The sequence below is a fragment of the Mauremys reevesii genome, linkage group 7 (assembly GCF_016161935.1).
Source record: "Mauremys reevesii isolate NIE-2019 linkage group 7, ASM1616193v1, whole genome shotgun sequence".
Taxonomy (NCBI): domain Eukaryota; kingdom Metazoa; phylum Chordata; order Testudines; family Geoemydidae; genus Mauremys; species Mauremys reevesii.
This window is the reverse complement of record NC_052629.1, coordinates 103,639,839-103,665,657: the sequence shown is the minus strand read 5'-3', so window position 1 is coordinate 103,665,657 and position 25,819 is coordinate 103,639,839. Positions and strand designations below refer to the sequence as shown.

The 25,819-nt window shown below is 40.2% G+C and overlaps 1 protein-coding gene across 4 annotated transcripts in view; it reads left to right on the top strand.

Moving 5' to 3' along the window:
- The window catches only part of EEFSEC (eukaryotic elongation factor, selenocysteine-tRNA specific), a 189,932-nt gene that overhangs the window by 125,527 nt on the left and 38,586 nt on the right, over positions 1-25,819 (top strand). Inside the window, exons 8-9 of one of the 4 annotated variants that reach the window (XR_005601327.1) lie at positions 14,416-14,572; positions 17,640-17,894. The exons of 1 other annotated variant lie outside the window; for it this stretch is intronic. Coding sequence is in view for 1 of the 3 variants with exons in the window: in XM_039547803.1 (XP_039403737.1) it covers positions 14,416-14,572 (157 nt within the window). In the remaining 2 variants the exon portion in view is untranslated. Of the gene's footprint in view, positions 1-1,789; positions 1,943-14,415; positions 14,573-17,639; positions 17,895-25,819 lie in introns of those variants that run through there. 2 more of the 4 variants (XR_005601328.1, XM_039547803.1) reach the window with 2 other exon arrangements.

The window sequence follows — 25,819 nt, the reverse complement described above, 5'->3', positions numbered from 1 at the left end:
AGTACATCAGGCCTTTGGAGGATTGATGGGAAGAGGACGGTGCCAATTACCATGGGTCTGCTGGGAAAGTACTTATGGCTTCATATTGAGGGAATAGAATGAAATGGATCATTTTGGTGAGTGGAGAGCACCAGGAACCAATTGGTGGTGCAGTGCCTTTTTTTGTATACTTAAAAAAAAAAAAAAAGTCTCTAGTTAATAGAAATTCTGAATCAGTTGGTCCCACCCTGCTGCTGATGGATAGCCAGAGATTAGGATAATTGAATTTAGGGTGTCTATTCTTGGCATTGATGCAGGAAAATCTCATTCTCTCTGCTAAAGCAAGGAAGTTGGTGGCCCCCCTCCTGACCTTCTCTGGGGAGGCACAAAAATAATAATTTTACCTTTATGGGAAGTTAACTTTCCCTCCTGAGAATACTGTTAGGGAAAATTGGCTTCATAACTTCCTGAAGGGCTGGGAATGAGAGAGGAAGGCTGGGGTATGTAGTGTTTGGCTTTCCTGTTTCAGTGGGGGAAAACCGATTCCTGTAACCAGACTGTAGTGGAATTCGGTGGTATCCACCTGTAAAATGTTGTACTCATGTAATCTAATGTGGATGCTTCCTAGCCCCCTGCTTGCTGTTGGAATTAAAATAAATCCCCCAACAGTTTAATGACCAGTTAACCCAGGAGAAATCCGGTATTTATGCTTTTGCTCTTTGTTTCTACTGATTAATTTCATAGCACTTATGAAATAGTAAGAACTGTAAATTAATTAAGTCTCCAGCATTCTCAGACTTATTTTTAATGGATTTAGCTTGAATGATGCAGTGGCACTTCCTCATAGCTTTTAAGCTATCTGACAGCAGAGAGGAGGCATTCTGGCCACTTCAAAAAGGGTGGAATCATCAAATGAGAGAACACTGTGTTAAAACAAAACCAAACCCCGCACACAACCCCCTCTTCCCCCCTGCCCTCCAAGTGCTCTCTGAATTAGCTTGTGCACTGTTCCTTTAAATCCCTGCATAATGTTACTGGCTCTGCTGAACTGCTTCAGGGTTGTGAATATTGCATACGCATCTAGGTATTGAATGTTCTTGTTGTGCTGCTCAGTGTACTGGTTACATTATCTATCATTTGGTATTGTGTCAATTTAATGCTACAAACAGGAGGAACATAGCAAGTACAGTGGAGTTCTGGAAGTGAAAGGGTTAAAGACTTTCTATTATGATCAGTGAGTGAACTGTAAACGTTACATGTCTGAAATGTGTCCTCAACTATTCTTTCCCCCACTCTTGGTAATTTATTTACGTATAGGGTCTGTACTGCACTCACCACAGTAGTATCTTATAGCTAGTTCAGAAGAACATTTTGGTAACTTCTTTTCTAAAAGGCCACCTCCTGTCTGAGTCAGTCAGTGATGTTTTGGTGTTCAGATGCATGGGCGATGGGTGTCAGAGAGACTCGTGGCCATAGTGGAGAATTTTCAGTTAATCAGCAATGAGATACTGGCCTCGCCCAGACCTTTTCTACATCAGAAAATCGCACCATGTTAACTTTATGGTGTGGTTTTAATCTGATTTGCTTAAATTGGTGCAAAAGGGCATGTGGACACTCTTATTTTGGTTTAAACCAGGTTTTTTCTGGCTTAATTTAAATTGATTAGAAATCTGTTTAACATAAACCAAACTAAACTACTCTTAAACTGAAATAAGTGTGTCTAGACTTGGGGTTGGGTGTACTTGTTGAACTTAATCAGTTGTGAAAAGATGTCTTGTTCAGTTTCTATGATCGGTGTCTCTTTCTGCAGGACTACATATAAGGAGGGACAATGACCCTTCTGCTGGAGGATCTACTGTTGCTATACATGTTAAGCTGTCCGACTGTTCTTTCAGACAAAGGCATCTTTAGCAGACAAAAGAGCTGGGTTGGCAACAACAAAGTGAATTATACAAACAAAAAGGTAGGAACAGGAGCTGAAAATCTTGCCACAGTTGCTGCCAGGGTCATTCGGTATGAAGAACGATGCAGGAACCTGTAATGAAACAACAGGGAATGAAACCATGGCTTTAGTGCTAGCTCGGGGAGAGATTGGTACCTCTGTATTGGATTCCTTATTTTCATAAGTCTGTGATGACCAGTGCCTAATGGAATATTTGGATGAACATGAATTTACTATACTGGATCAGACAGTTCATCCATCAAGTCTGATATATTTGAGGCATCAAGATTGGTAGTGACTGTCATCAATTATCTGATACTTCAGATGCCAGCTGTGCAGGTCGCGGTGTGAGGAAACTGGCATTCATTTTTGCATCCTTCCTGTGAGGTAGGAAAGTAGTAATCCCATTTCACAAATGTGGAAACTGAAGGATAGAGAGGTAATTTACTGAGTCTCCCACAGTGACAGTGACAGAGCCAAGCCCCAAGTCCAACAGACTTCCCATTCAGTCATATAACTGCTAGTCATACTTGCTATAATTTTGTCAGTTTTGTCCATGGCATCTGCTTGTTGTAATATCGCTTACTTGGAGAGACTGGCAAACTGTACAGAGTCCCAATACTGGAATACCTTTCTACTGGGATTCCCCCCCGCCAAATTCATACGAACCAATTCCAATATGATGTACGAAACATTTAGCCCTTGAGATAAAACTCTCACTTTCTTTGCTTTATGGGTTTCCATGGACATAGGTTCTCATTGCAATGAGTTTTGAGTGAAGGGTGAACTGTAGAAGCAAGTTATGATTTCCTGCATGACTCAGATATGCTGTCTGTTCTGAAAATGTTTGCACAAACAGAATTTATCCCGTGGTGGTGGTTGCTGGGTCCATTGTGGAGGACGCTCGTAAATCAGTAACTCAGTGGAAGAAACAAAAGGGGAAAACCCTCCACCTTGTTTGCAAAGCACAAGCTGCACCTCTTGCTGTTTCAGACTTGTTTAGTGAAAATAAACACATACCTCAGCAGGGATATTTTCCTGATGTAACCATAATATAAAGTCCTTTGTATGAGAAGGTACTCACCCTGCCTACATAGCCCCAAAGGTGCTATGTAGTCATTACTTATCTGTAGTCCTCTAAAACCAAAAGGATAATTCATTCTCTAGTGTGCATTTTCTGTTCTTATCCTTAAATTTCGTCTTGATTATTTGTGTCTGTTTTAGACTTGGTTCATTTGGTGGTAAGCATTGAGGTCAGACCAAGGTCCCTAGCCCAGTATCTGTCTACCGACAGTGTGGTGGCCCATGCCCCCCCCAGAGAGTGAACCTAACAGGCAATGATCAAGTGATCTCTCTCCTGCCATCCATCTCCATCATTCTGCTATAGCCCATTTATGGACTTAGTCACCATGAATTTATCAGTCCCCTTTTAAACATTGTTATAGTCGTTTTGCTGCTGCTATTAATTTCATTTTGGTGACCCCCTTTCTTATTATGAATAAATATATATATTTTTTTTATATCCCACTTTCTCAACATCCTCATGATTTTATATATCTATCATGTCCCCCTTAGTCTTCTCTTTTTTCCAAGCTGAAGAGTCTAGCTTCTTTAATCTTACATCTTCAGAGAACTATTCACAATGACGCCAAGATCTTTTCTGTCCACATGTTTGTTTCCTCTTCCAAAGAAACTAGAATAGATTACACGATTTCCTTTTTACAGAAACCATGTTGACTATGCTCAAGAGTTTTTTTTTTTCTGTGTCTGACAATTTTATTCTTTACTATTGTTTCAACTAATTTGCCCGGTTCTTCTGGCTTTCTTATTACACTCTTGCACTTAAGTTGGCAGTGTTTGTTGCTCCTTTCTATTTGCCTCACTAATTTGACTTCCACACTTTTTAAAGAAAGTTTTTATCTCTCACTGCTTCTTTTACATGGTTGTTAAGCCACGGTGGCTTTTTTAGTCTTTTATAGTTCTTTTACTGTTTTGTCAATAATAATGAAATCTAAATCTATATTATTGTTCTCTTTTTGATAGCCTAATTCTCTCATTTCCCATTTCATCATCATCTACTGTCCTGGTCTGGTGGTGTGGTCGATAATAGATCAATGTTATATTTTTTTTTTATTAGATGAAGCATCCATCCAGAGAGACTGTGGGGAACATGGTGGATTTAAGATTTACTTCATTTTTTATCTACACTTTCTTTTCACATATAGTGTCCTCCCCTCCACCCACCTGTTCTGTCCTTTCGATATATTTTTGTACCTGAAATGATTGTGTCCCATGGTTTGCTCTCAGTCCACCAGGTTTCTTCTGTGCCTATATATATATATATCCCCCCCTTCACAACACACTCTAGTTCACCCATCTTATATTATTTACTTCTGGCATTTGTGTACAAGCACTTTAAAACTTGTCCCTGTTTATTAGCCTGCCTTTTTCTGATGTGCCAGATTCTTTTTATGTGACTGTTTATCATCACATTACTTTTTTCAGTCCTCTCCTGACTATAACCTGGGAGATCTCTATCATCAGACTCTCCCCTACAGGCATACTGTCATACTGTTCTCATCACAGACCAGCTATCTACATTTTTCTAATAATTGAATCTCCATTACTAACACCTGCCTTTATTGAGTCGCATTTGCTTCTTGTAGCCTTTTATGTATCGTTATAGTCATGGAAGATTCCAATTTTATTCATTATGTGTGCTGCTCCTGAGTTTGGCTGGTTGCTGGCTGGCTAATGCTTTGTACTTTCATATTGCTGGGGGCTTGAGGGGATCATGTAGGTAACATGTTCAGTCCCTGGAAGAAGGAGAAAGCAGCACCTTTTTTTGAGGGGGGTAGGGTTGTGTTGGTTTTTTTATTTTATTCATTTTGGAGGTTTGAGTGTTGTTGACATGATTTGAAACAGTCCCTAGCCAGAAAAAATATGACCTTTGAGGATGGATGAAGGCAGAGCAGAAGATGAAGGAATTCTTAGGACTTCATCAGAAATGCAGTGCACTTCGTTGGGGTCTGGATGGAGCAGGAAACAATGATTTTTAACGACTTCTCTCCCCACAATGGTACTGCAGCAACTCAAACTGCTGCTGTGCCAGCACCCATACCATGGAGTCTCACTCCCTGAATAGACATGTCCTCAAAATGACATTTGGATCCCTGGAAGGCTTCTGTGTACATCCCTTATTTAACAGCTCCTGAGGGCCTTTCCAAATAGGTGGTGCTCAGATAATATGGTGATTGATAGGATCCAGTGCAAAGTCTTAAGAAGCACAGAAGATGGAAATGGGGAATATGAAGAACTGGATGTGAGCAAAGGAAAATGAATTTACCCACGAATGACAGGGTAACATCCAGTGTTGCCTACCCAGCCCTGATGCCCAGCATGCTGAAGTACTTGACTTAGTTTGAAGGCACCATTAGTCAGTATGGAAAGAAAGTAGCTTTGCTGTCTGGAATGAATGGACAATCATGAGAGAACAGCTTGACATAGCACCATTTTCTGCATTGGGCATACAGAGTGTTTCCCACAGCAGTGTTGTTCCCAAAATTATCTTTGCAGGGAAACGATTCAAGGGAGTGGTGCCCCCAAGAATCGTGGAAAATATGCTTTGGAGGTGTCCTCTGAATATTCCCACATCTTGCTTATTCCTAAGTAAGGATTTTTTATGGTCTTATTAAAGCTAATGTCCAGGATGCGATATTCCTTTTGGAGATCAAATAGAATACAGTTGAGCAATAGATTCAAATGGGGGCATCAGTCTGGTAGTGATGCGCTTTGGAGACTAAATGCAGATGACTAATATGGCATGAAGACACAGAGTTAAGTAATGTGAACAAACCGTATGGTGATGCATAATTGGTGTGTGAGGTCTGCAAGCGCAGCAGTGACCTGAGCTGTCTGCAGAACCTTCTGTGACTCTTGCTGGGAGAACTGGTAGACGTCACTCCATCTACTGTAAACATGCAGACGCCACAATTAATGTTTCACCTGCTTTGAAGTCTGAACATGGAGTTGTTTGGTTCTGCTTGGCTGCTGATGGTATGCTAAATACAGTAATAACACAGAGATGAAGGCAATCAGGTGAATAAAAAATGCATAGTGCATTCAGTGGTAAAAATGCACCATAAAATATAAATATAAAAGATGTGTTTATTTGTTGGCTCTTTTTCCGTTTTTGAGCAAGAGGAGTTTTGTGAAGGTTGGGCAAGTGGGGGTAATAAATTTCTAAACTGAAAAGCCGTCTTTGTTAAATAATGCCAGAGAGGAAAATGGTGATGATGATCACTAATAAAGTGGAAGAATGATGTTTTACAATATGTAGATTAACACAGACGAAGTACGTTTTTTAGACAAATTTGCCATCAGAGGCACAAAATCAACTCACTGGCTCTTATGAAAAAACCGATAATTTACTCATGCAACAAAAATTACATGCTCCATATGACCGGGCAGTAGAATCTTACAAGGTTTGTGTAGCACCTAAGGTTATTTTTTATAATAAATTTAAAATACAGACATGTTTTGGGGTCTTACAAGGGTATAGACAGCTGCACTTGAGTTTTGAGGTTGTGTCAGAGTTGCATGTGGGGATGAATTAATTTGAGAGTAAAGCATTTGATAAGACATTTTATTCATTGAATATAAAAGCATATGACAAAAATATTATTTAGGTTGCAAATTAAAGCTCTTGAAAGTTAGGAAATGCCAGAATTAGTGGCCCATGAAATCTTAAATGTCCATGCAACCTTGGGCTTCCATCCTGTGCGCTTAATAAGACAGGCAACCTGTGGAGAAAATAGTATGTGATCATGTAATTAAAGAATGTATCATAGGGCATATCCAGCAGGAGGTTAAAATTAAGGTTGCGTGGACATCTGATGTTTCTTAACTTTTGAGTGTCAGATTTGCAACCTAAATAACATACTTTTAACATTTTAAAATGTAATTTCCTAGGTCTTTTTTAAAGTAAAACAGTCAAATTCTATTGTTCAGATGTAACTGCTATAGCCACCTGTACCCTATAGCATTACCAGGATTTGAACCTTAGATCCTCAGCATTGTAGCACAGACTGCTACCACTTGAGGTACAGGACAAATTACATTAGCTAACAGCAGGAGAAATTTGTTATCCCAGAGAAGTGATAGAACATTTGGTTTGGGGTGGTCATCATGAGGGAGCCCAGTCAAGCTTAGCTCTCTTCCCTTCTCCACTCCCCCGCCCATAGTTGAAAGACCTCCAGTCCCACCAGATGCAGCCAGATGGTGCAGGTACAGGCAATTGGCCCCAGGTGCTGGGGCCAAGAAGGCTTAAGGGAAGGGGTAAATCGGCTTGGTTCCTGCCCCACATGAGGGGAGCATGGGCCACTGGTGCCAAGTGTTAGATTAAGGGAGCCCAGTTCTCTTTTTGTGCCCAGTCCCAATGACATGTGCTTTGGCAGCTTCCTAGTGTTCAGTTCACTACCTGCTCTCCCTATAAAGATAAGAATGAAAAGTGTGATAGGGATTCTCTTTTAACTACATGGGGTTAAGACAGGCTGATGATCAGATTTGAAGGCAGAACCAGGAAGAGTTGACAAGGGACTGGCGTTGTGAGTACATCACAGCACCAGAAATAAGAGTAGATGTCAAAGACCTCTTATAGTAAATTGAGTGTATAAGATGTTCTGTGTGTATAAAATGAGCATAGAATCCATAGCTGTATGAAACATTATTAATTTAAATCTTTGTTAGACAATCCTATTGTCTAAGACTACTGATGTGGTCAGTGGTACCTGTATGTATGGTAGTTAATATTCAGTGGCTCTAAATGACACAGAGAGGCCAGAGAAGTTTTAGGAATAACTATAAAATGCTTTAAAAGCATCCTGTATTTGGAAATATCTTTCTAGAACAGCATGTGGGGTGCTGTACAAACAAACCCATCCCTCAGTGCGGCAGTGCTAGGGGCTGATGGAAATTGACCTGGATAGTGTCCTCTTCTTGCCTTGGAAACAGAGATTGTCACCTCATGTTCCCTTTCACAACTGACCCAGAAAGCAAGTGAAAAGTTGCCAACATGAGTGCAGAAATCAGGTTTCTTTTATGATGACAATAAGCTGCCAGCCAACCCACTGAGACAGTTAACAGGCGCTGCTGTTGGGGTAGCCTTGCCTATGACAGGGAGCCCTTCCGAGCCAGCTTGGCCTCGACACTGGGGCAAGGAACTGCACATACTGTTATCTCCGTCTGATCCCATCCCCTCATCACCACTGGGGACTGCTGTTGGTGAGGCCCCATTTATGATGGCAGAGTGTCTTCACAGCCAGCTCAGCCTTAGGGCCGGGCGCATACTTTTTAAATCTTTTGTGGGAGATTTTTGGTAATCTTGTCCATCTGCTGTTCACCCGTGGTTCTTAGACATCTCTCTTCTGCATCAAAGCATCTCTTCTCTTCCTCCTCCCTCCACCCCATTTACCTTTCCTGGTTATCCTCATCCCTCTGCATTTCCCACCACCTCTGCCTACTCCTCTTCTCTTCTTCTTCCCAATCTCCCGCCCCACCCCCTACCCTCCAGCACAAATCTAGGTCCCTCATCCACATCCCCCTTAATTCTGGTGATATTTGCCCCACCCTGGCCTTCTTTCTGTTTCCTGCCTTCTCCTCCTCTTACACCTGTCCCTGCCACTACCCTGTGTACCACCACCTATTCCTTTTCCTCCCAGTGGCTATACTGGGATCCGTGGGCAGTCCACAGGCCCCACATTTCTTGGGCATCGAGTACCTCCCATAGGGGATCCACTAGACATCCCCTTACGGCTTTGGTATCCAGAGCCCCAGAACCAGAGGAAGAAACTTTCAAGGAGCAGGAGGCCAGACTAGAGGTGCGAACTACCCCATCAGCAAACTTCTCCACCTTCTCACCAGACGAAGTGGTGGTGTCCCCTCCTCCATCACTGGCTGATGACTTTAAGCTATTCCAAGAACTTAATAAGAGTGTGTTGGTTGTGCTACCAGTTCTCCCTAAGGAGGTGAAAGGCTTGCATCATTACACACTGCATCGTTACTCACTTGTGCAGTACAACGATTCTTCAGATGCGTCCTTATAGGTGCTTCGTAACCCACCCTCCTCCCCTCTGCTTTGGAGTTCTCGCCAAGGGGCTCTGCAGTAGAGAAGGAACTGAGGGCAGTTCGCCTGCGCAGCACTAGATAGCCTTGAGGCAGACCACATGGGAGGGGAGAGCACGTGTGCGGGCTGAACAGACACTGCTACCTAAAATCTCTTATTAGAGGTACAGGGGCACAGATACACCTACAGTGGAGCACCCATAGGGACACATCTGCAGCATGGGCATGAGTCACTTGTTGGTTTGAACTAGAGTAAATGGTGAATTTCCTCTAACTTGAAGTCTTTAAATCAAGATTTGAGGAGTTCCATAACTCAGCCAGAGGTTCCGGGCCCATTCCAGGAGTGGGTGGGTTCTGTGTCCTGTGATGTGCAAGAGGTCAGACTAGATGATGATGATGGTCTCTTCTGGCCTTAAAGTTTATGAGCTCAGACTGATGTCATGGCAAGGTGCCTTGTCCTAGGAGGAAGTGCCCAGTAGCACTCAGTCCCTCGGGCTGGTTTAGGTAACAAATGGAATCCTGTCCAACTTTACTGGGACAGAGTCAGGAGGATGGGTGTCATGATGCTAGTCCTCTCAAGGGTGTGGAATGCAAAGAATGAGATGTGAAAAATATGCCTGAGGTTGGGATCTTCTCAGAGTTACAGGGGAGACACCTGAAAACACAATTTTTATGTGTTCGTCTTTTTACTAAAACAACTGTGGCAGGGTACAAGGGGACTGGAGAGGTTAAATTGTCTGTGTGTTTGGGAGACAGAGTTGGGAGAATACTTTTTGCAAAGGTTGGTCTCCAAACAAATTGCTCAGAGAACAGGTTAGAATCCTTAAGCTGTGAGTTTTGTTTCCTTTTCTGCCTATGTTAACCTATTTTTGGTTCCTTGTTACAGATATTAGCTAATGAGGAAAAGACCCTGCTGACTGAAAACCTTTTTTTCTTCTAAGTAATTCCTCTGGTTCACAATAATAAAACCAAAACCATATTTTGGGAATAAAAAAATTAGACTCTATATCTGGAAATCCCTGTCAATTCCCATCTCCTCAATCCTCTCAAGGGCCAGTGTAGGATTATTTCCTCTAATACATGTGTGTCAACTTTTAAAAAAAGAAAAGGAGGAGGATCTGTAGCATCCATAGAGGGTCACTTGCTGTGGGGAGCATCTTCCCTGTCCTCTTTCCCGCTCCAGAGCTGGGAACATGTTCTGAAACTTTTTGCAAGAAACAGCCAAACTGCCACTAACTTCAAGATTACAATGTTGTCTAAAGTGAACTTTCTGTAAAATAACAAATGTACTCTAATCATAAATCTTTCCACTTTTAGTGCCTCATTTAGGTTTTTTTCCTTTCCTTTCTCATTCTCCATTTTTCCTAACTTGTCAGTGTATCCCTTCTTCAGTCTTTTCCCAGGATCTGTGAAACCCTCAGACTAATTTTCTATCACATTTTCAGTCATGTTAGGCTAAATCAGTAAAGAAAAATGTCCGTCTCCTTCTAGCTATCTGAACCTTCAGTGTTTTCACTCTCTCGCTTTCTCTTGGTCCCAACTTTTCTCTCATTATTTCCCGCCCCTCATTCCAACAGCCTCCTTTGTTCTTTCTTCCATCCATTTCTGTCCTGCTCCCCTTGGTTCTTTAGTGATGGGGGATAAGAGCATGGGCTGTGTTTGCCCTCCAAATGTCCATGATGAGTTGTTTCAGAGGATGCTCAGCTGTGACAGTGAATTTGTTTGTGTCACCCTATAAATGAGGATGATTTGGCAGATTTGACAGTGTAGTTACCAGATTCCCCTCTTGAGAGGAACTAGTAATTATTTTTCCTGGAGTTAAATTATGGGTTTGCACTGAATGCCTGCACACACAACCTTAACTACAGAGTTGCAGATATAATATTGTAGCGTTTAGATCAAGGGGTGTGTGTGTGTGTGTGTGTACACACACTTGGTATTAGAGAGAGAGAGAGCACGCGCGTGTGTGGGAGAGACATACACACACTCTTCACCTATGAAGATAAAGTACTATTTACTTTTTTCTGCAAACACAAAAACCAAGAAGAAGGAGGGGATATTTCATAAAATCAGTGCTATTGTGTCCTCTGGACTAAGCCATAAAACAAGAGTAACAGAGATGTTCCCTTTGAACTTGAAATCCCTTTCTAAGCTGCTGATCTAACTGAAGTAAGAGAGGGAGAATATAGCAGCCAGAAACACTTCTGGTCTCTCTCTCTTTTTCCCCCCTTTTCTTTTCCCTTTTTTTTAAGTCCTTAAGTGAGTTTGATGCTGCACCTCTGCCCATAAATTTTAAAAAAATATTATCGTAATGTAGGTCAGTGAACTGAAACGCCACTGTACACTATGGGGGATTAAAGTCAGAGAGGCAGCCCTCGCCCACTCCCACTAGGTCATATGACAATATAAACAAGAAATGCAAGGAGCCTTCAGCTTTTTCTTGCCCTAATCCTTTGTTTATGCAGCACTTAAACTGACTTTTGGGGTCGTCTCTGTCTGGCATTAAAGCCCTAAAGCTTTTTGAAGTTTCCCTGAAGTTAATAAAATTAGTCTGCCCTCACTGCTAGGCCCCTTGCTGCTGCTTCAGAACAGACCACATATCCCTTACTGTCTTTGTAGCATTCGGCTTTTTAAGTTAATATTTCATAAAAAAAGCGAGAGAGATCTCTCAAAAGGCTATTCAGCTAATAGGCAAAGTGATTGCATAGTAGATGTTCCGAGAACTCAAAGGGGATTACTGTGAAATCTAGTGATTGGAGCTAAATTGCTGTTAAAGTAATTGGAAGTGTTGAGTTTCAGTGGGAGAGAACATGCATTTCTGTAGCTTCTTAAAGAAAAAAAGGCTGTAAAATAGTCTTAATTTTTTTTCTTTTATTTTTATAAAAATTGATCCAGGGCTTGAAAAATGTTTGTTCGTTTTTAAGCAAATATCTTTCAAAAGCTGATGTGTTATTTTCCGCATCTATTTTATTTGATTGTGTGATCAGCATTCTTTTCACCTTGAGACTGGGCATCTTCTCAGAAGTCTGTCTTCAAGGATAAATCAGTGAAAAGTTAATTTCTTCTAATTTCAGTCTAATGGTTAGTGTGGAGGACTGAGAGTCAGGACCTTAGGGGGTACTGTTCCACATTTTGCCACTGATGCGATTTTAAGCTAGTTGCTGACCCACTCTATGCCTCATTTCTCCTATTTATAAAAGGAGGGTATTTCTTTCCCCTCTCAGAGAGATGTTGTGGTACTTAGTTTTTTGTAAAATGCTTTAGGGACCTCTGATAAAAGGTGTTTGCTATCTCTAGAATATTTGCAATAACTAGAAGAAGAGGAGGAGTATTAAATATGTTGCTCAGCACTGTAAATATCTGAAAGACTGAGTCCTTGCCCCAGTGCTTACAATTTGAAGATTCTATCTTGCAAACTTATCACTCAAGTGAGTGCAAGAGTGGGATTTGAGTAGACTTATTTTAAAAGGATAAGTATATTTCAAGACAATTGTAATAAGTGAATGCTACACTTTCAGAATTGTTAGTGTTTTTTCCAATACCCATATATTAATTATAGGTTATCACTCCATTCCCTTTAGCAGAACTATATAATAGGGCTTCTAACAGTTGTTCACAAAGAGGAATTACTCTGAGTAGTTCCAACAGCCCTGCCAGACTAAATGAGTCAAAACGAAACCACGCTAGCACGATGTTCACCCTATAATTCAATTATGTAAATAATTAAATGAAATATAACTTTGGAACATTCTTAAAATGCATTAAAATAATCATTTTACATATTTTAGAAGTTGATCTCCCTTCCCCTTTACAGGCAATTACAATGAAACAGTTGGTATATGGAAGCCTCCACATTGGGGCACGAGAGACCCTCTGTATTCAAAATGAAAGGGTGAGACGTGCCTAGGTAGCATAGTGGTGGTCACTTTTGAAATGCCTACTTCAGAAATTTCATTCACTCCACTGAAGTGATTCTCAAGTACTTCACATACCATTTAAAAGCTAGGAGCTACAGTATTGAAGAACTCTAGATTTTTTTTCCGCTGGGATGTTCTATTGATCTTGCTCATTTTTGTCTTTAAACAATTAAAAATTTAGATTGCTTAACTAGACACCTGAGAAATGTCAGGAACTAGAATAGAGTGGTGTATTTTTTTTAAAAGCAGCTTAATTTAAAAACATGAAAAGAAAATTGGTGGCTTGTAATTCCGCAGGCTCGGCAAATGTCTGCCCAGGGAACAGAAGTTTCTAAGAAATCAGAGTAGCTTGTAACTGACGGGTCATAATGCTGTGGAGTATCAAACTGTGGACTGAGGGAATATTCAGACTAATTTGTGGCTCTCAAAACGTTTTTCTGAATAGCTTGGCTAAAATGACCACTCAGGTGCAGTGAAGAAACAGTTGCTGAAGCCAGGTGCAACTTCCACTGTAATAAAGGAACAAAGCAGTGCTTCCTAATTCCTTCCCACAAATAAAGACTCTTGTTACTGCAGTGAGGGAGGTACAGTAACTCCAGGGGTTAGTAGCATCCAAAGATATTCACACCTTGGGGATTAGGCTCAGTTGGCTGCACCTTATGCTTCATAATGCCTTAGGGAGGGTTGTTTATCTCACCCTACCCACCAAGCTTGCTGGTTCTTGTGCCTGATCACTTAATTAAGAATCCAAACTTGGAATGGTTCCTCCTACTTGGTTACAAACCTTGAAATTAAAATTCAGTACAACTGTCATATGAGTTTTGGTTTAACAAATCAACATGATTAAAAATTCACTTCTACATATAGTATTTAAAGGGTTGTATTGAGGAATTCTGAGTAATCACCTGCTTGACTGAAACCAAGGTGGCATGAGTACAGAACTGATGCTGAGGGAAGTAAAGTATCTATAGAAGTGATGTTGGGGTAAGTGATGGAATAAACTGTTTTGTGGTGAAGGTCTTTAATAACAACTGCACTTCTCCATTGCCTTTCATGGAAAGATTTCAAAGCACTTAATAGAAGCTAACTAATTAATCTTCACATCACTTATATGAGGCACATGAGTATTATTCCCCCCTGTTTTTACAGTAGATGAGTCTGAGGCACAGAAAATGACTTATAGACAGACGTTCCCTTGCAGTTTTGGAAAAGAGTTGGGATGAGAATCAGAGAATCAGTAGTTCCTGGCTATCACTGCTGTGCTCACTTAAAATAAGTATTTATATACATACTATGCCATTTGAGACTTGTGGCCATCCCAAATTCATGCTGATGAGAGCTTATAATGTGTTCCATATATGTATAATTGTTCTTGTTATTCTATGATTTAGGCTCACATATGTGTTTGTGTGTGTGTGTATATATATATATATATATATTTCTTTTCTTTTGCAGATGCTGGATGATTATAGTGTGATTGGTCGTTCATTGTTTAAGAAGGAGACCAACATCCAGATTTTTGTGGGGCTAAAAGTCAAACTATCTACAGGAGAGGATGGAGTAATAGAGGGCGGCTTTGGGCAGAGTGGCAAATTTAAAATCCGAATTCCAAGTAAGTTCTCATTCCTTCGGCTAACAGAAATCTTAAGTGGAGAAGACATCTAAACTTTGTCCAAATGAGGGCTGATCCTAATTGTCACAAAGGGAGCCAGTTGCAGCATCAGTTAGTTAGTGGGTCCTTTATTCTCAGTGGGCTGCTCCTCCTGTAATTAAGGGGCAGAGTCCATGACGTTATGTTATCAAATTCTATGGGATGCCGCCACCCCTGCTATCTATCAACATACTCAGGGCTTGAAGTCCCTTCCCCTTTCGTGCTCAGCAACATGGGACGTACTTTTGGGGGGTGTGGATTTCATTGTAAAGTTTCTGGCAGCATCACACTGAGCAAAAGATGAGTGCTGTGGAATTAAAACAAGGTAGCAAGAGAGAATGTCTCCTCATTCATTTTTACTTGTAGTTATTTATCAAATACAACAAATGCAGGATATTTCCATAACAATACTCCATATTATGCGTATTATTATCTAACCTGCCCTGAAATACAACTGGCAATCTCTTTGATAAGTGGATTGTAGAGTTTTTGAGTGTATATGTACCTTCTGTAACTGCTTTTGCATCTTCTACTTCTATAAAATTTTATGCTACAGTAGTTTTAATCTTTGGTGAATCACAACAAAGTTTTTTTTGCCTTTAATGTCAGAGAACATTGGATGGTGGGCATTATGGCTTATTATGATTTATTTGTGTTTTGTCACTGTGATTTTTGCTTCCCTAATTTGGAAGCATACTACTATAACAAAAGTTGTTCTGGGTCATGACACCAATAAGTGCTGCGTTTAAAATTCAAATAGTAAAATAAGAGTGATTTAATAATAGTAATACTTTGCATTTCTCTAGTGTTTTCAATCCAAAGATCTATGAATATTTTGTAAGTGTTAACTAGTTAATCCTTACTTCACCCAATGAGGTAAGTGTTGCTTACTTCTGTTATACAAATGGGGAAACTAACATGAAGTTAAGTGACATCGCCACAAGGACACAGCAACTCATTGACAGATCTGGAAAAGACTTGAAGTCTCCTGATTTCCAGTCCCTCTTTCAAGACTGACCACTCTCCCCCTCAACTTACAGCTTGGGGCTTTCCCTACACAAGCGGTGACCCCAGTATGAGAAACACTGGATTAGACTGTGGGAGGCTCTGTCCTTTTGGCTTACCTGGTAAATGTGGTAACTTGACTAAAAGGCTCCTCATTTGTGTCTTGTGTGAGGTCATGTGTTGGACACTCACAATTCCAGTTTAGCCACCAGTTGGGAAACACTGCCAATCGGTCTGAGATGCTAGTTGGCAGACACAATGGAGACTTAAAAATGATTTGCCATGGAGGTAGATGAATTTACTTTGCCCTTTTTTGAACTTGAAACCCTGCTAACGCACAGCATTGGGTTGTTGGCAAAAATAGCGCTGCAAGCATAGGTTTGCTTAAGGTAGGAGGTGAAAAAATGTGTGACTAGGTCTTTCCAAAGAGCTCTAGAGGAAAACCGAGGCAAAGTATTTGTAAATAACACTGTTCTGATGCCTTCTTTCAATAGCCTTTTTTTGGATCAAAGGGTAGCCTGAGTGGTGGACAGATCAGCAGCTCACGTGGGAATAAGTCCAATAATCAACTTCTTTGATAAAAATACTGATGCAGATCAGAAACTTAGAGATGAATTCAGGCATTAAAATTTAGTGAGCATTGTTAAGTGTTGTCAGTGGTGGTTACCATTTATCAAATAACAGAAAAATTGTGTTTATAATTTGATCAAACTCTTGATAGAAAAAATGAGTCCCATATGGGACAGGATGGAGTCTGTTAGGTTCCCTTTGCCAAATGAGCCTGTGCCATCCTTTAGGAAGTAAGAGTGTGAGAAATGACTACCACCCCGTGTTCCCCATTTCTGCAAACATGATAATTATTTATTGTGTATTAACAGAGTGCTGAGTTCTGAACAAAAGTAGGAAGAAATAGTCTCTGCTCCAAGGTGCTTATAATCTACTCATGCTGGTATTTTCTGAAGTTGAACAGTAGATCAGATCAGAGAACAGAGAATCCTCTCAGTTCCTGTTCTTCTTCCAATGAATCTTTGTGTTCTGGTCATGTTAGAATTTAATATTTTTACAAGACAAAAGAGAATATTATAGCTATTTTTTTCTTTATCCTGAAGCAAGTTTGGGAGCTTTGCCAACCAGAAAGAAGGGGCAGTGGCCAAAGCAAGACAGTCTCATAGGTGAAAAGTATATGTAGTGAAAAGTAGATGGTTTAGAAAAATTGAAATAACTTGGTTCCTTTAAGAGTTCCCAAGATTTGTGTGTGTAGGGAGGGCTAATGGGTATGATGCTGTTTAAGTCAACTACAGTTCACATTCTTTTGTTAGGTCAGTGTTGCTTTTTTAATGTGTCTGCATCCTGTTTATGGGTTTTCCAAGTTTTTTTTTTAATTAAATTTAACTGGTCAGATTCTTCTCCCCCTCAGCCTTCAGCCTGGCTTTCCCTTACAGACTTTTCCCCCATAGATTCCTTCCATAAAGAATTATTCTCAACCTTTCTGAAGTTCTTTAGTTAGTTTATTGAGGATTCCTTAACAAAGACATCTGAACCAAAAACAAACGAGCAAACTTTACAAGATGAAAACTGCTTCAACCTAACATGCGCAACAGTTACTTTTGTATCACTTAAAACCAGTCTTGACTGCTGGAATGTAACTTGTGGAAATGGGCAGATTGATTGAATAGTTAACTTATGATAGTTTTGGATTGGTTTTGTTGTGCAGGGATTTGTTGTTAAATCTCAGATATAGCTAGCAGAGGTTGGTAGCTCAACTAGCTGGGAGAAGATTGAGGGAGATAAGGGCAGTTCTTGTCTGTTGGATTCACTAGGTCATTGGGAATCAGGACACCTGTTCTTCTGATTCTGCCACTGACTTTATGTGCAACACTGGGCAAGATACTTCCTTTCTCTGTACCTCAGTTTCCCCCTTTGTAAAATGCAGATACTAATTATCTACTGAGGTAAATCGCTTTGGGGTCTGTGGATTAACATCACTATGTAAGTACAAAGAGGATTTATTTCCTTCCTCTAGATAAGAGCACGCCTAGAATACTGCATGCAGTTGTGAGTGGCTCAGTTCTGGAAAGCTGTCAGCAAATTGGATAGAATTCACGAGCAACAAAAACGATTAACGGTCTGGAGGGATTGATTTACGAGGGAAAGAGATGAAAAGAAATACATACAACTTAGCTAAATGATGACTAAGTGGGAGAGATGATTAGCTACAAATATTTGAAGAGCATAAACACTGAAGATGGAGAGGAATCTTTTCGGGTGGTCCAAGGAGGTAGGACTAAAAATAATAGTATGAAATGAAACAAAGGAAAATGAAGCTTGACTATCAATAAACGTTTCTTAACATAGATTTATGGGAATGTAGAATCATCCCAGCAGATGAAGCAGTGGATGTTCGATCACTTAAATTATTCAAATATAGATTAGACCAAACATTTGTGTATGCTCTTTAAGGAAAAACCAGGGTGGTGGGAGATATAAGAACAAGACACTCTTAACAAGACACACTTTTGCATCTCTGATTTCTGAGAGTATATCAGGACAAGATTTATTCCCAGAATGGCAAGATATGGCATCCCTGCTTGGTGGTATTGGCATTTCAAGCAAAAATAGATATTCATTTGCTGACAGATTTTTTTTATTCTGTGTGGATGGATTTTGCAGCAAGTAAATGTAATGGTTTAATTGTGGAAGAGGTAGGAGATACTAATATACAGGGTGACACTTATATTTTTCCAAACCATCCTGCTGTGTCCTTCAAATGCATAAAATGTGTACTATTTCTATAAGATACATTTAATGGGCTTCTGAAAAATAAGCAACATTATAAATGCAAAGTTATCCCAGAGTGCTTTGCAAACTATATACTTTGTGTGGTGAGAATTGGCACTGAAATGCATCTATTAAGGGAGTGACACATGGCAACTGTTTTAACAGTGCTCCGTAACACTACATTTCAGTTAGGGGAAAGGAAGTGAAGAATTCTGTATTTGTTTCAGAGTGGTAGCTGTGTTAGTCTGTATCAACAAAAACAATGAGGAGTCCTTGTGGCTGGCACCTTAGAGACTAACAAATTTATTTGGGCATAAGCTTTTGTGGGCTAGAACCCACTTCATCAGATGCAACTTTGTTGAAACTTATGAACAAATTTAGCAGAAAGCATTTAACCAATTGCCCATCTCTAGCAAAGTGTCATTGAATCTTTAATGACCTTGTGTTCATGTTCTCTGGAAGACAGTAATTCCAACAGTACAGACCTAGGTGGGTTATGGAATCAATAAGCAACTCAAAGGAATGTGAATCCCCTGCCCTTTGGGGTTTGTTTTGTTTTGTTTTTTAGAGGTTTCTCATCCACATACTGACTGACCCTGTCAGACTCAGTTTGTGAGATCATAATGTGGGTTGGTGTGGCTCAGGTCATCAGTCAATAGATTAGCTATAAATATGCCCATTCCATTGTTTCTGGCTTGGTATAAAGTTATTGTCACATGTAATGGTCTTAAAACTTGGTGGCTTTTTTTATCCAATTTGAGCACACTTGATATCACAGGCATAGTTCATTCTCATTTCTGAGCTAATTGTTAGGAAAGGATTTATCCTTGCTCTGTGGCACATTTGACTGCAGTTCTTCTCTTCTCTCTTCTCATTACAGTAGAAATTACTATACATATGTGTTGTTAAAAAGCTACATTGTTTCTTAATGCAAAAGTGCATATTCAATAAATTCACAAGAGTTTATATGAGTCAGGTGGATTTAAACATATAAAATGCATACTTTTCATAGGAAGACACAAACAAGCAAATGGAAATACCAGGCTTTTTTCTTTGATATTACTTGTACCCATTCAGGGTGATTGTGTTCCTCTTTTCTGACAGCTGATGAAGACAAAACCATATTTATTTGTGGGCATGCCTTCTGTTCCCAAGGTTTTTTTTTTCTTCTTTTATCTCCCAGTTCCAAGTATTGGAACATATGAATGAGCTAATATATTCCACATCTGCAGCCAGACCTTAGTAAAAGGGTTAAACCACCTAGAAGTTAGCATAAAAATTTAAAGATCTAACTTATACCCACACTATTGACTAATGCTCTGTGCTTGCTCTTTGGCTAAGAGGACAGAACGTATGGTTTCCTAGAATGCTGGCTGTCATACTGTTGTATTGGTAGAGGATGATGTGGAAGAGTGATAAGAACTAGCTAATGTTCTTTGTCCTAGAGATCTTACATTCTGGTGTGCAAAGCTAGATGTTGCAGGATTCCTGGTCTCATTCTGCCCTGGTCTCTTGCATATCAAAAATGTTATCTTCTCATTGTGACACTTCAGTAGCCACCTGTGATAGCAGAGGGTGCCACACATTCATTGAATAGACCTCCCACGCTGATTGATAAAATTGCCTGCCAAGTAGAAAGAAGTCGTTGACATGACAAAGAACTAAGGATGGGCAAAACCAAGTTTTGCCTAATTTCAGTCCCATATGAACATTGTGTGTTTGAAAGTTGGACACCCGTCAGTTGTTTGGTTGACATTCTTCTTAGGAGACAGGGGGATCAGAGTGGGAAGAGTTTAAATAATAATAATAGATACTAGAATAATGTAAAGTCAGAAAAATTATAATGGAAAAATAGTCTGTCTACCATACAGATTCACCCTGGATCCTTACTGAAAATCTAGACTACTCTATGCTTTGCCTACTTAGAATAGCAGAAGGTTTCTTTACAGGTCTCTCAGACTCCCAAACGCTATTAATAGTTGGTACTTTTGGAGTACTTGCATTTAGTTGCTTTGGCAATTGCAGACTGATCGAATGTTACAATTATAAAATTATTGGTTGGCGTGCACCATGCACTAGTTACAAGTGACAGGTTCTTTATTCAGATGGATACTTAAGAGTTAATTAAGATGATATTGGTGAAACATGCACAAACTTTATGAGCTTTAGTTAAATGGAGACAAATATAATTGAAATCATAGAAAAATCAATATACATTAGTATAAGAAAAAGATCAGTACAGAAAAGTGGTTTCCTGCATTGTTTATACTTAATCTTACATTGTGCCTATTTACAACCTTATGAAGACCATTTAGAAACAAAGGTGGAAGAAAAGTAAGTGGAGAGCACACCAAGGTGCTGAGCCAGGTTTCCTTCCAGGTTGTCCAATGTTATCGTCCTGGTATCCCAACAACAGGTTGGATATCCACATCTTGTATAGACCTTTTTCTATTCCACCCCCACATATCTGGTATCATGAGAACATGTAAATATAGCTTTAGAGATCCTTTAAACTAGCCAGTATGCTTACTTTTTGTGGGGGATCCCACCCTTTGGAATCCTTTTCTTGTGTTGTTATATGAAAATAGGATAATCTTCCTCTCTAAGCCAAACGGAATTCAAGCACTTTTTATGTCCATGCCTGCCCAATCTGGTCCCCTTTTATTAAAATAAAATAAATTGCAAGCCACTAAGCCTCATGGGTTACCTTCACTGTCAGCATCAGGTGCGGCTGAGTAGCTTTTCAGTTGAGAGGAGAACACAAAAACCCAAGGGCAAGAAATCTGTGTAAGTTGCATTTTATTTAAAAGCTGAAGATTAGTTCTACTTGTTCTTTCAAAGTCCTCCTTCCCCTACCCTCTAAAACAAACAAAACCTAAAATCCTTAAGGGATGCTTCAAGCATAAATCTCTTTTCCTCTTTGTGAAAGTTGGCTAGTGTAGTATGGACAGAGGCTGAGAGAGGATTGTTGCCAGGGAAGCATCACTTCCCTTTATGATCCTCTCTTGAGCGGATTAAACTGTGGCAATGTAAAAGTCCTGTTGATCACAAAGGAGCTAGAAGTCTGGATTGCATTTACATGGAGAAGCTGGCCAGAAAGAGTCTAGCCTACCTTGTAAGCACACATTGACCTTTGAAGAGCTGAATATACAGATTTATTGACCTTGGAGAGTATTGTTGGCTGAGACAAAGCCAGGATTTATACACTTTCCTCTTGATTGAAAACAGAAGTCAAATATGTGTAATTTTTTATCTGGTGCTCCTCCTCTTCTGTGCTAGTATCTGGAACATCTTACCTCTTGACAGTAATGAGTGAAGTGCAGTAGGTTCTCTCGAAACTTGGAGCCCTGAAGAGTGATATATTGATTTTAAAGATTGTCTTGACAGGCAGCTGGTCATTGCGGTCTAGCGTTAATAGGGTTTGTGCGGATTCTAGGACCATTATTCAAGTATTGGATTGTAATTAGAACATTTGTTTAGCAGTTTGCTGTTCTAGGACTGAGCGAACACTGAGGGTGGGAATATAAAGCACCAGGAGACATATAGTATTCATTGAGTGCAGACCTGTGCTTCTGAAAAATGTGCCCAACAACCGAACTCCTAGGTAGGCCCACAAGCTGGGTACTGTGTAGACTAGTGTGTGCTACAGAATGCCTGCTGCCTTTTCTGCAGGTGAACAGACATTTCTTTGAACAGTTGTACAGAATTAGATAAAGCCACCTTCCTTTCTCCCCTTATGCTCCTTTTTGTGGGAAAGGAACCCCGACATCACAGTGTTAGCCACCTGCAGCAAAAACATATAAATCATCCCAATAAAGATAATCACCTTCCTAGAAGAAAGAGTTAAGCCAGTCTAACTGGAGGCTCTATAGATTTCTTCTCGCTACTGGTCCTGGGTCATCTTGTACAATTCTTACCCTTCTCCCCAACTCTCCCCTATATATCAGTGGTGGTCAGTATACTCAGCTTGGACTTATGAATCTGGGTGGTCTCTGGAAAAAAATTGCTGCTCCATCAACAGCCATTAGGTGGTGCTAAAGAGCAAAACACGCTGAACCCTTTTTTCCCGAGAGAGCGAAAGCATCCTGTTGGTACAAGCTAAAATATGCATGTACTCATCCTCGAACCAAATTTTAAGATTCATAGCACAGACTTCTGCTATTTGAACTAACAGAATAACTTCCAAGTAGGCTTCTTGTCCAATCTAAGTGTCCTTCCCCCCTTTGGCTCCCTGCCTCTGTCCAGTGAGTCCCAATTTGTCTTCCTGACTCCGGCCAGCTTCCAGTCCCCCAGGGCTCCTTGTCCCAATGTACTCCCTCTGTGGCTGCCATCTCTTCTCTTTTCCCTCAGGCCTGGCACCAGTAGGGGGAGTCCAGAGGGCACAGAGAGACAGTATCCTTTCTCTTAGTTCCGATGCCCAGCAGCCTGCAGCAGCTGGGAAGAACAATTACAGGAAAAGTCCATTCAGCCCAAGGCTAGAGCATACCCAGAGCAGATGTAATCTTCAGGGAATTTAGCTTCCAAAATCTTAAGTCTCTACTGAAATACGTAAACTGATATTATTCAAAGGCTTGTAGCTTGGCCAAATTTTGGTGGATTTTCACGGGGACAGCAAAGGACATATCCCTGACATATCCACCCCCTTTGCTGTATGGGAAGTGCTTGCTCCAAAGCACTAGAGGTTCCCCACAAAATGGTTGTAAGATCTTTTTGATATGGGCAAAACTATATATTTTCCCCTCGTCTCATTTTCAGAAACAGCGGAACCATTTTTGCTGTGCCTCAGGGTGTGAGGAGGCCCAGAGCTGGGCTATGATGCACTGAGGTGTGCAACCCCTTTTAGGTTCTTCCCCTCACTTGCACAGCAGAACCACGCAGATTTTGCTGCAAGAGGTTCCTCCGTGCTTGTGGAGGCTATGGGGGACTGGGTTGTCCCCAAGAAGATATTTCTCAATGCCATGCAAACTGCATTTTATCTAACAGCAAAGCCTTTCTGAACAAATACCAGATGATGGAATAAACTCATTAATAGAGATTGTATATGACAACTTTATTCATTTAACAAGTTTCTGCAGGTAACAGTTTAGTGAACTGCTTTCAGAATACAGGATGGTTGCATTAAACTGTGCAAGGCTAGAAGAGAGAGAGAAACACTTAAGACAGTAAAGATCAGCTGAATTTAGAAATATGAAGTGAGGCAGCAGCCTTTTTTAGACATGTTGCAGTGTGAGTCTAGCTTTGGCTTTCCAGCTGCACTTATTTGATGTGGTGACAAACTATAGTGATTAGAGCAGGAGACTCAGTAAAGACTCCTGGGTTTTTTAATCTACATATTTAGGCACTTATAGCCCACATCATCATAGTAGTGTAGCACCTCTGAAAAGCAAAAATGGCATTCTTCCTTCCTTCTCGGTTGGCAAAGGGCAGGGTTGGGGTGAGGGGTATTTAGATATTAAAATGGGAGTGTGATCGTGAGAGTAAAACACAAAGGAAAGCTTGGGAGAAGAAGCAATTTTGCATTTAGCTCAAACAGGTAAGGTAAGTGGCATTCTTATTTCAGCTATATATCCTGTGCACTAAAGAACAAATTCCGCACATAATTATTGACTTCAGTGGATTTATTTTGGATTTACACTGCTGTAATTGCAAACAGGGTTTGAACTAGAATGTGATACAGAGCTACAGAACCTCTCCTTAATTCGCTACATTATTATTATTATATTTACTATTTTATTCATAGAAATAATTTTATGTAATTAAAACCATATAACAACACATATGTACAAGAGTAGACGAAGGTTGCACATGCAACCTTGCTTTTGGCATTTCCTGACTTTCACTTTGCAAATTTAACACTCTTCTGTAGTTTCTTGGAATTTACTATTTTAGAAAAAAAAAAGTAAACAGCGGTGTCTTCATTTTTTTGCCTAGACAGTTTGGCTAGATTGTATGAAAAAAACAAAATGGTTTCTGTGCCTCTTACAATATCCAATTGAAAGAAAAGGAATTTTCATACTTTAGATACTGTCTCACAGAAGCATCTCATAAACAAACTAGGGAAATACAACCTAGATAGAGCTGCTATAAGGTGGGTGCATAACTGGTTGGAAAACCGTTCCCAGAGAGTAGTTATCAGTGGTTCTCAGTCAAGCTGGAAGGGCATAACGAGTGGGGTCCAGCAGGGATCAGTTCTGTGTCCAGTTCTGTTCAATATCTTCATCAATGATTTAGATAATGGCATAGAGAGTACACTTATTAAGCTTGCGGACGATACCAGGCAGAGAGAGGCTGCAAGTGCTTTGGAGGATAGGATTAATATTCAAAATTATCTGGACAAACTGGAGACATGGTCTGAAGTAAATCAGATGAAATTCAATAAGGACAAATGCAAAGTACTTCACTTAGGAAGGAACAATCAGTTACACACATACAAAATGGGAAATGAGTGCCTAGGAAGGAGGACTGCAGAAAGGGATCCGAGGATCACAAGGTAAATGTGAGTCAACAGTGTAACGCTATTGCCAAAAAAAAAAAAAGGCAAACTTTCTGGGATGTGTTAGCAGGAGTGTTATAAGCAAGACACGAGAAGTAATTCTTCCGCTCTACTCAGCGCTGATTAGACCTCAACTGGAGTATTGTATTCAGTTCTGGGGGCCACATTTCAGAAAAGAGGTGGATAAAAAGAAAATCCGGAGAAGAGCAACAAAAATGATTAAAGGTCTAGAAAACAGACCTATGAGAGAAGATTTGAAAAAAATGGGTTTGTTTAGTCTGGAGAGGAGAAGACTGAGAGGGGACATAACAGTTTTCAAGTGCATAAAAGGTTGTTACAAGGAGGAGGGAGAAAACATCTTCTCCTTCACTTCTGAGGACAGGACAAGAAGCAAGGGGCTTAAATTGCAGCAAGGACAGTTTAGGTTGGACAGTAGGAAAAACTTCCTAACCATCAGGGTGGTTAAGCACTGGAATAAATTGCCTAGGGAGGTTGTGGAATCTCCATCATTAGAGATTTTTAAGAATAAGTTAGACAGATGCCTGTCAAGGATGATCTAGATAATACTTAGTCCTGCCATGAGTGCTGGGGACTGGACTAGATGACCTCTCAAGGTCCCTTCCAGTCCTATGATTCTATGGTATTCTGTGATATTCAGTATAATTCAGCATCAGATCCTATATAATTTATACTATATTTAACTCATTCAGTGCTCCTTAAAATATCATGATAGGGCAAAGGATTCTACAGAAATTTAACAATACATATTTTTCTCATAAAACTAACCTTTATTATAAAAATTATAACTTATCTTAAACAGCCTTGAAAATCTTCAGCATCTCTCATTTGTATAAATGCTGCATAGTTGGGAAGGAAGGACCCTTGTGGCTGCACAGGGCCTCATTGGCTTCAGTGGGGCTACACATATGTGC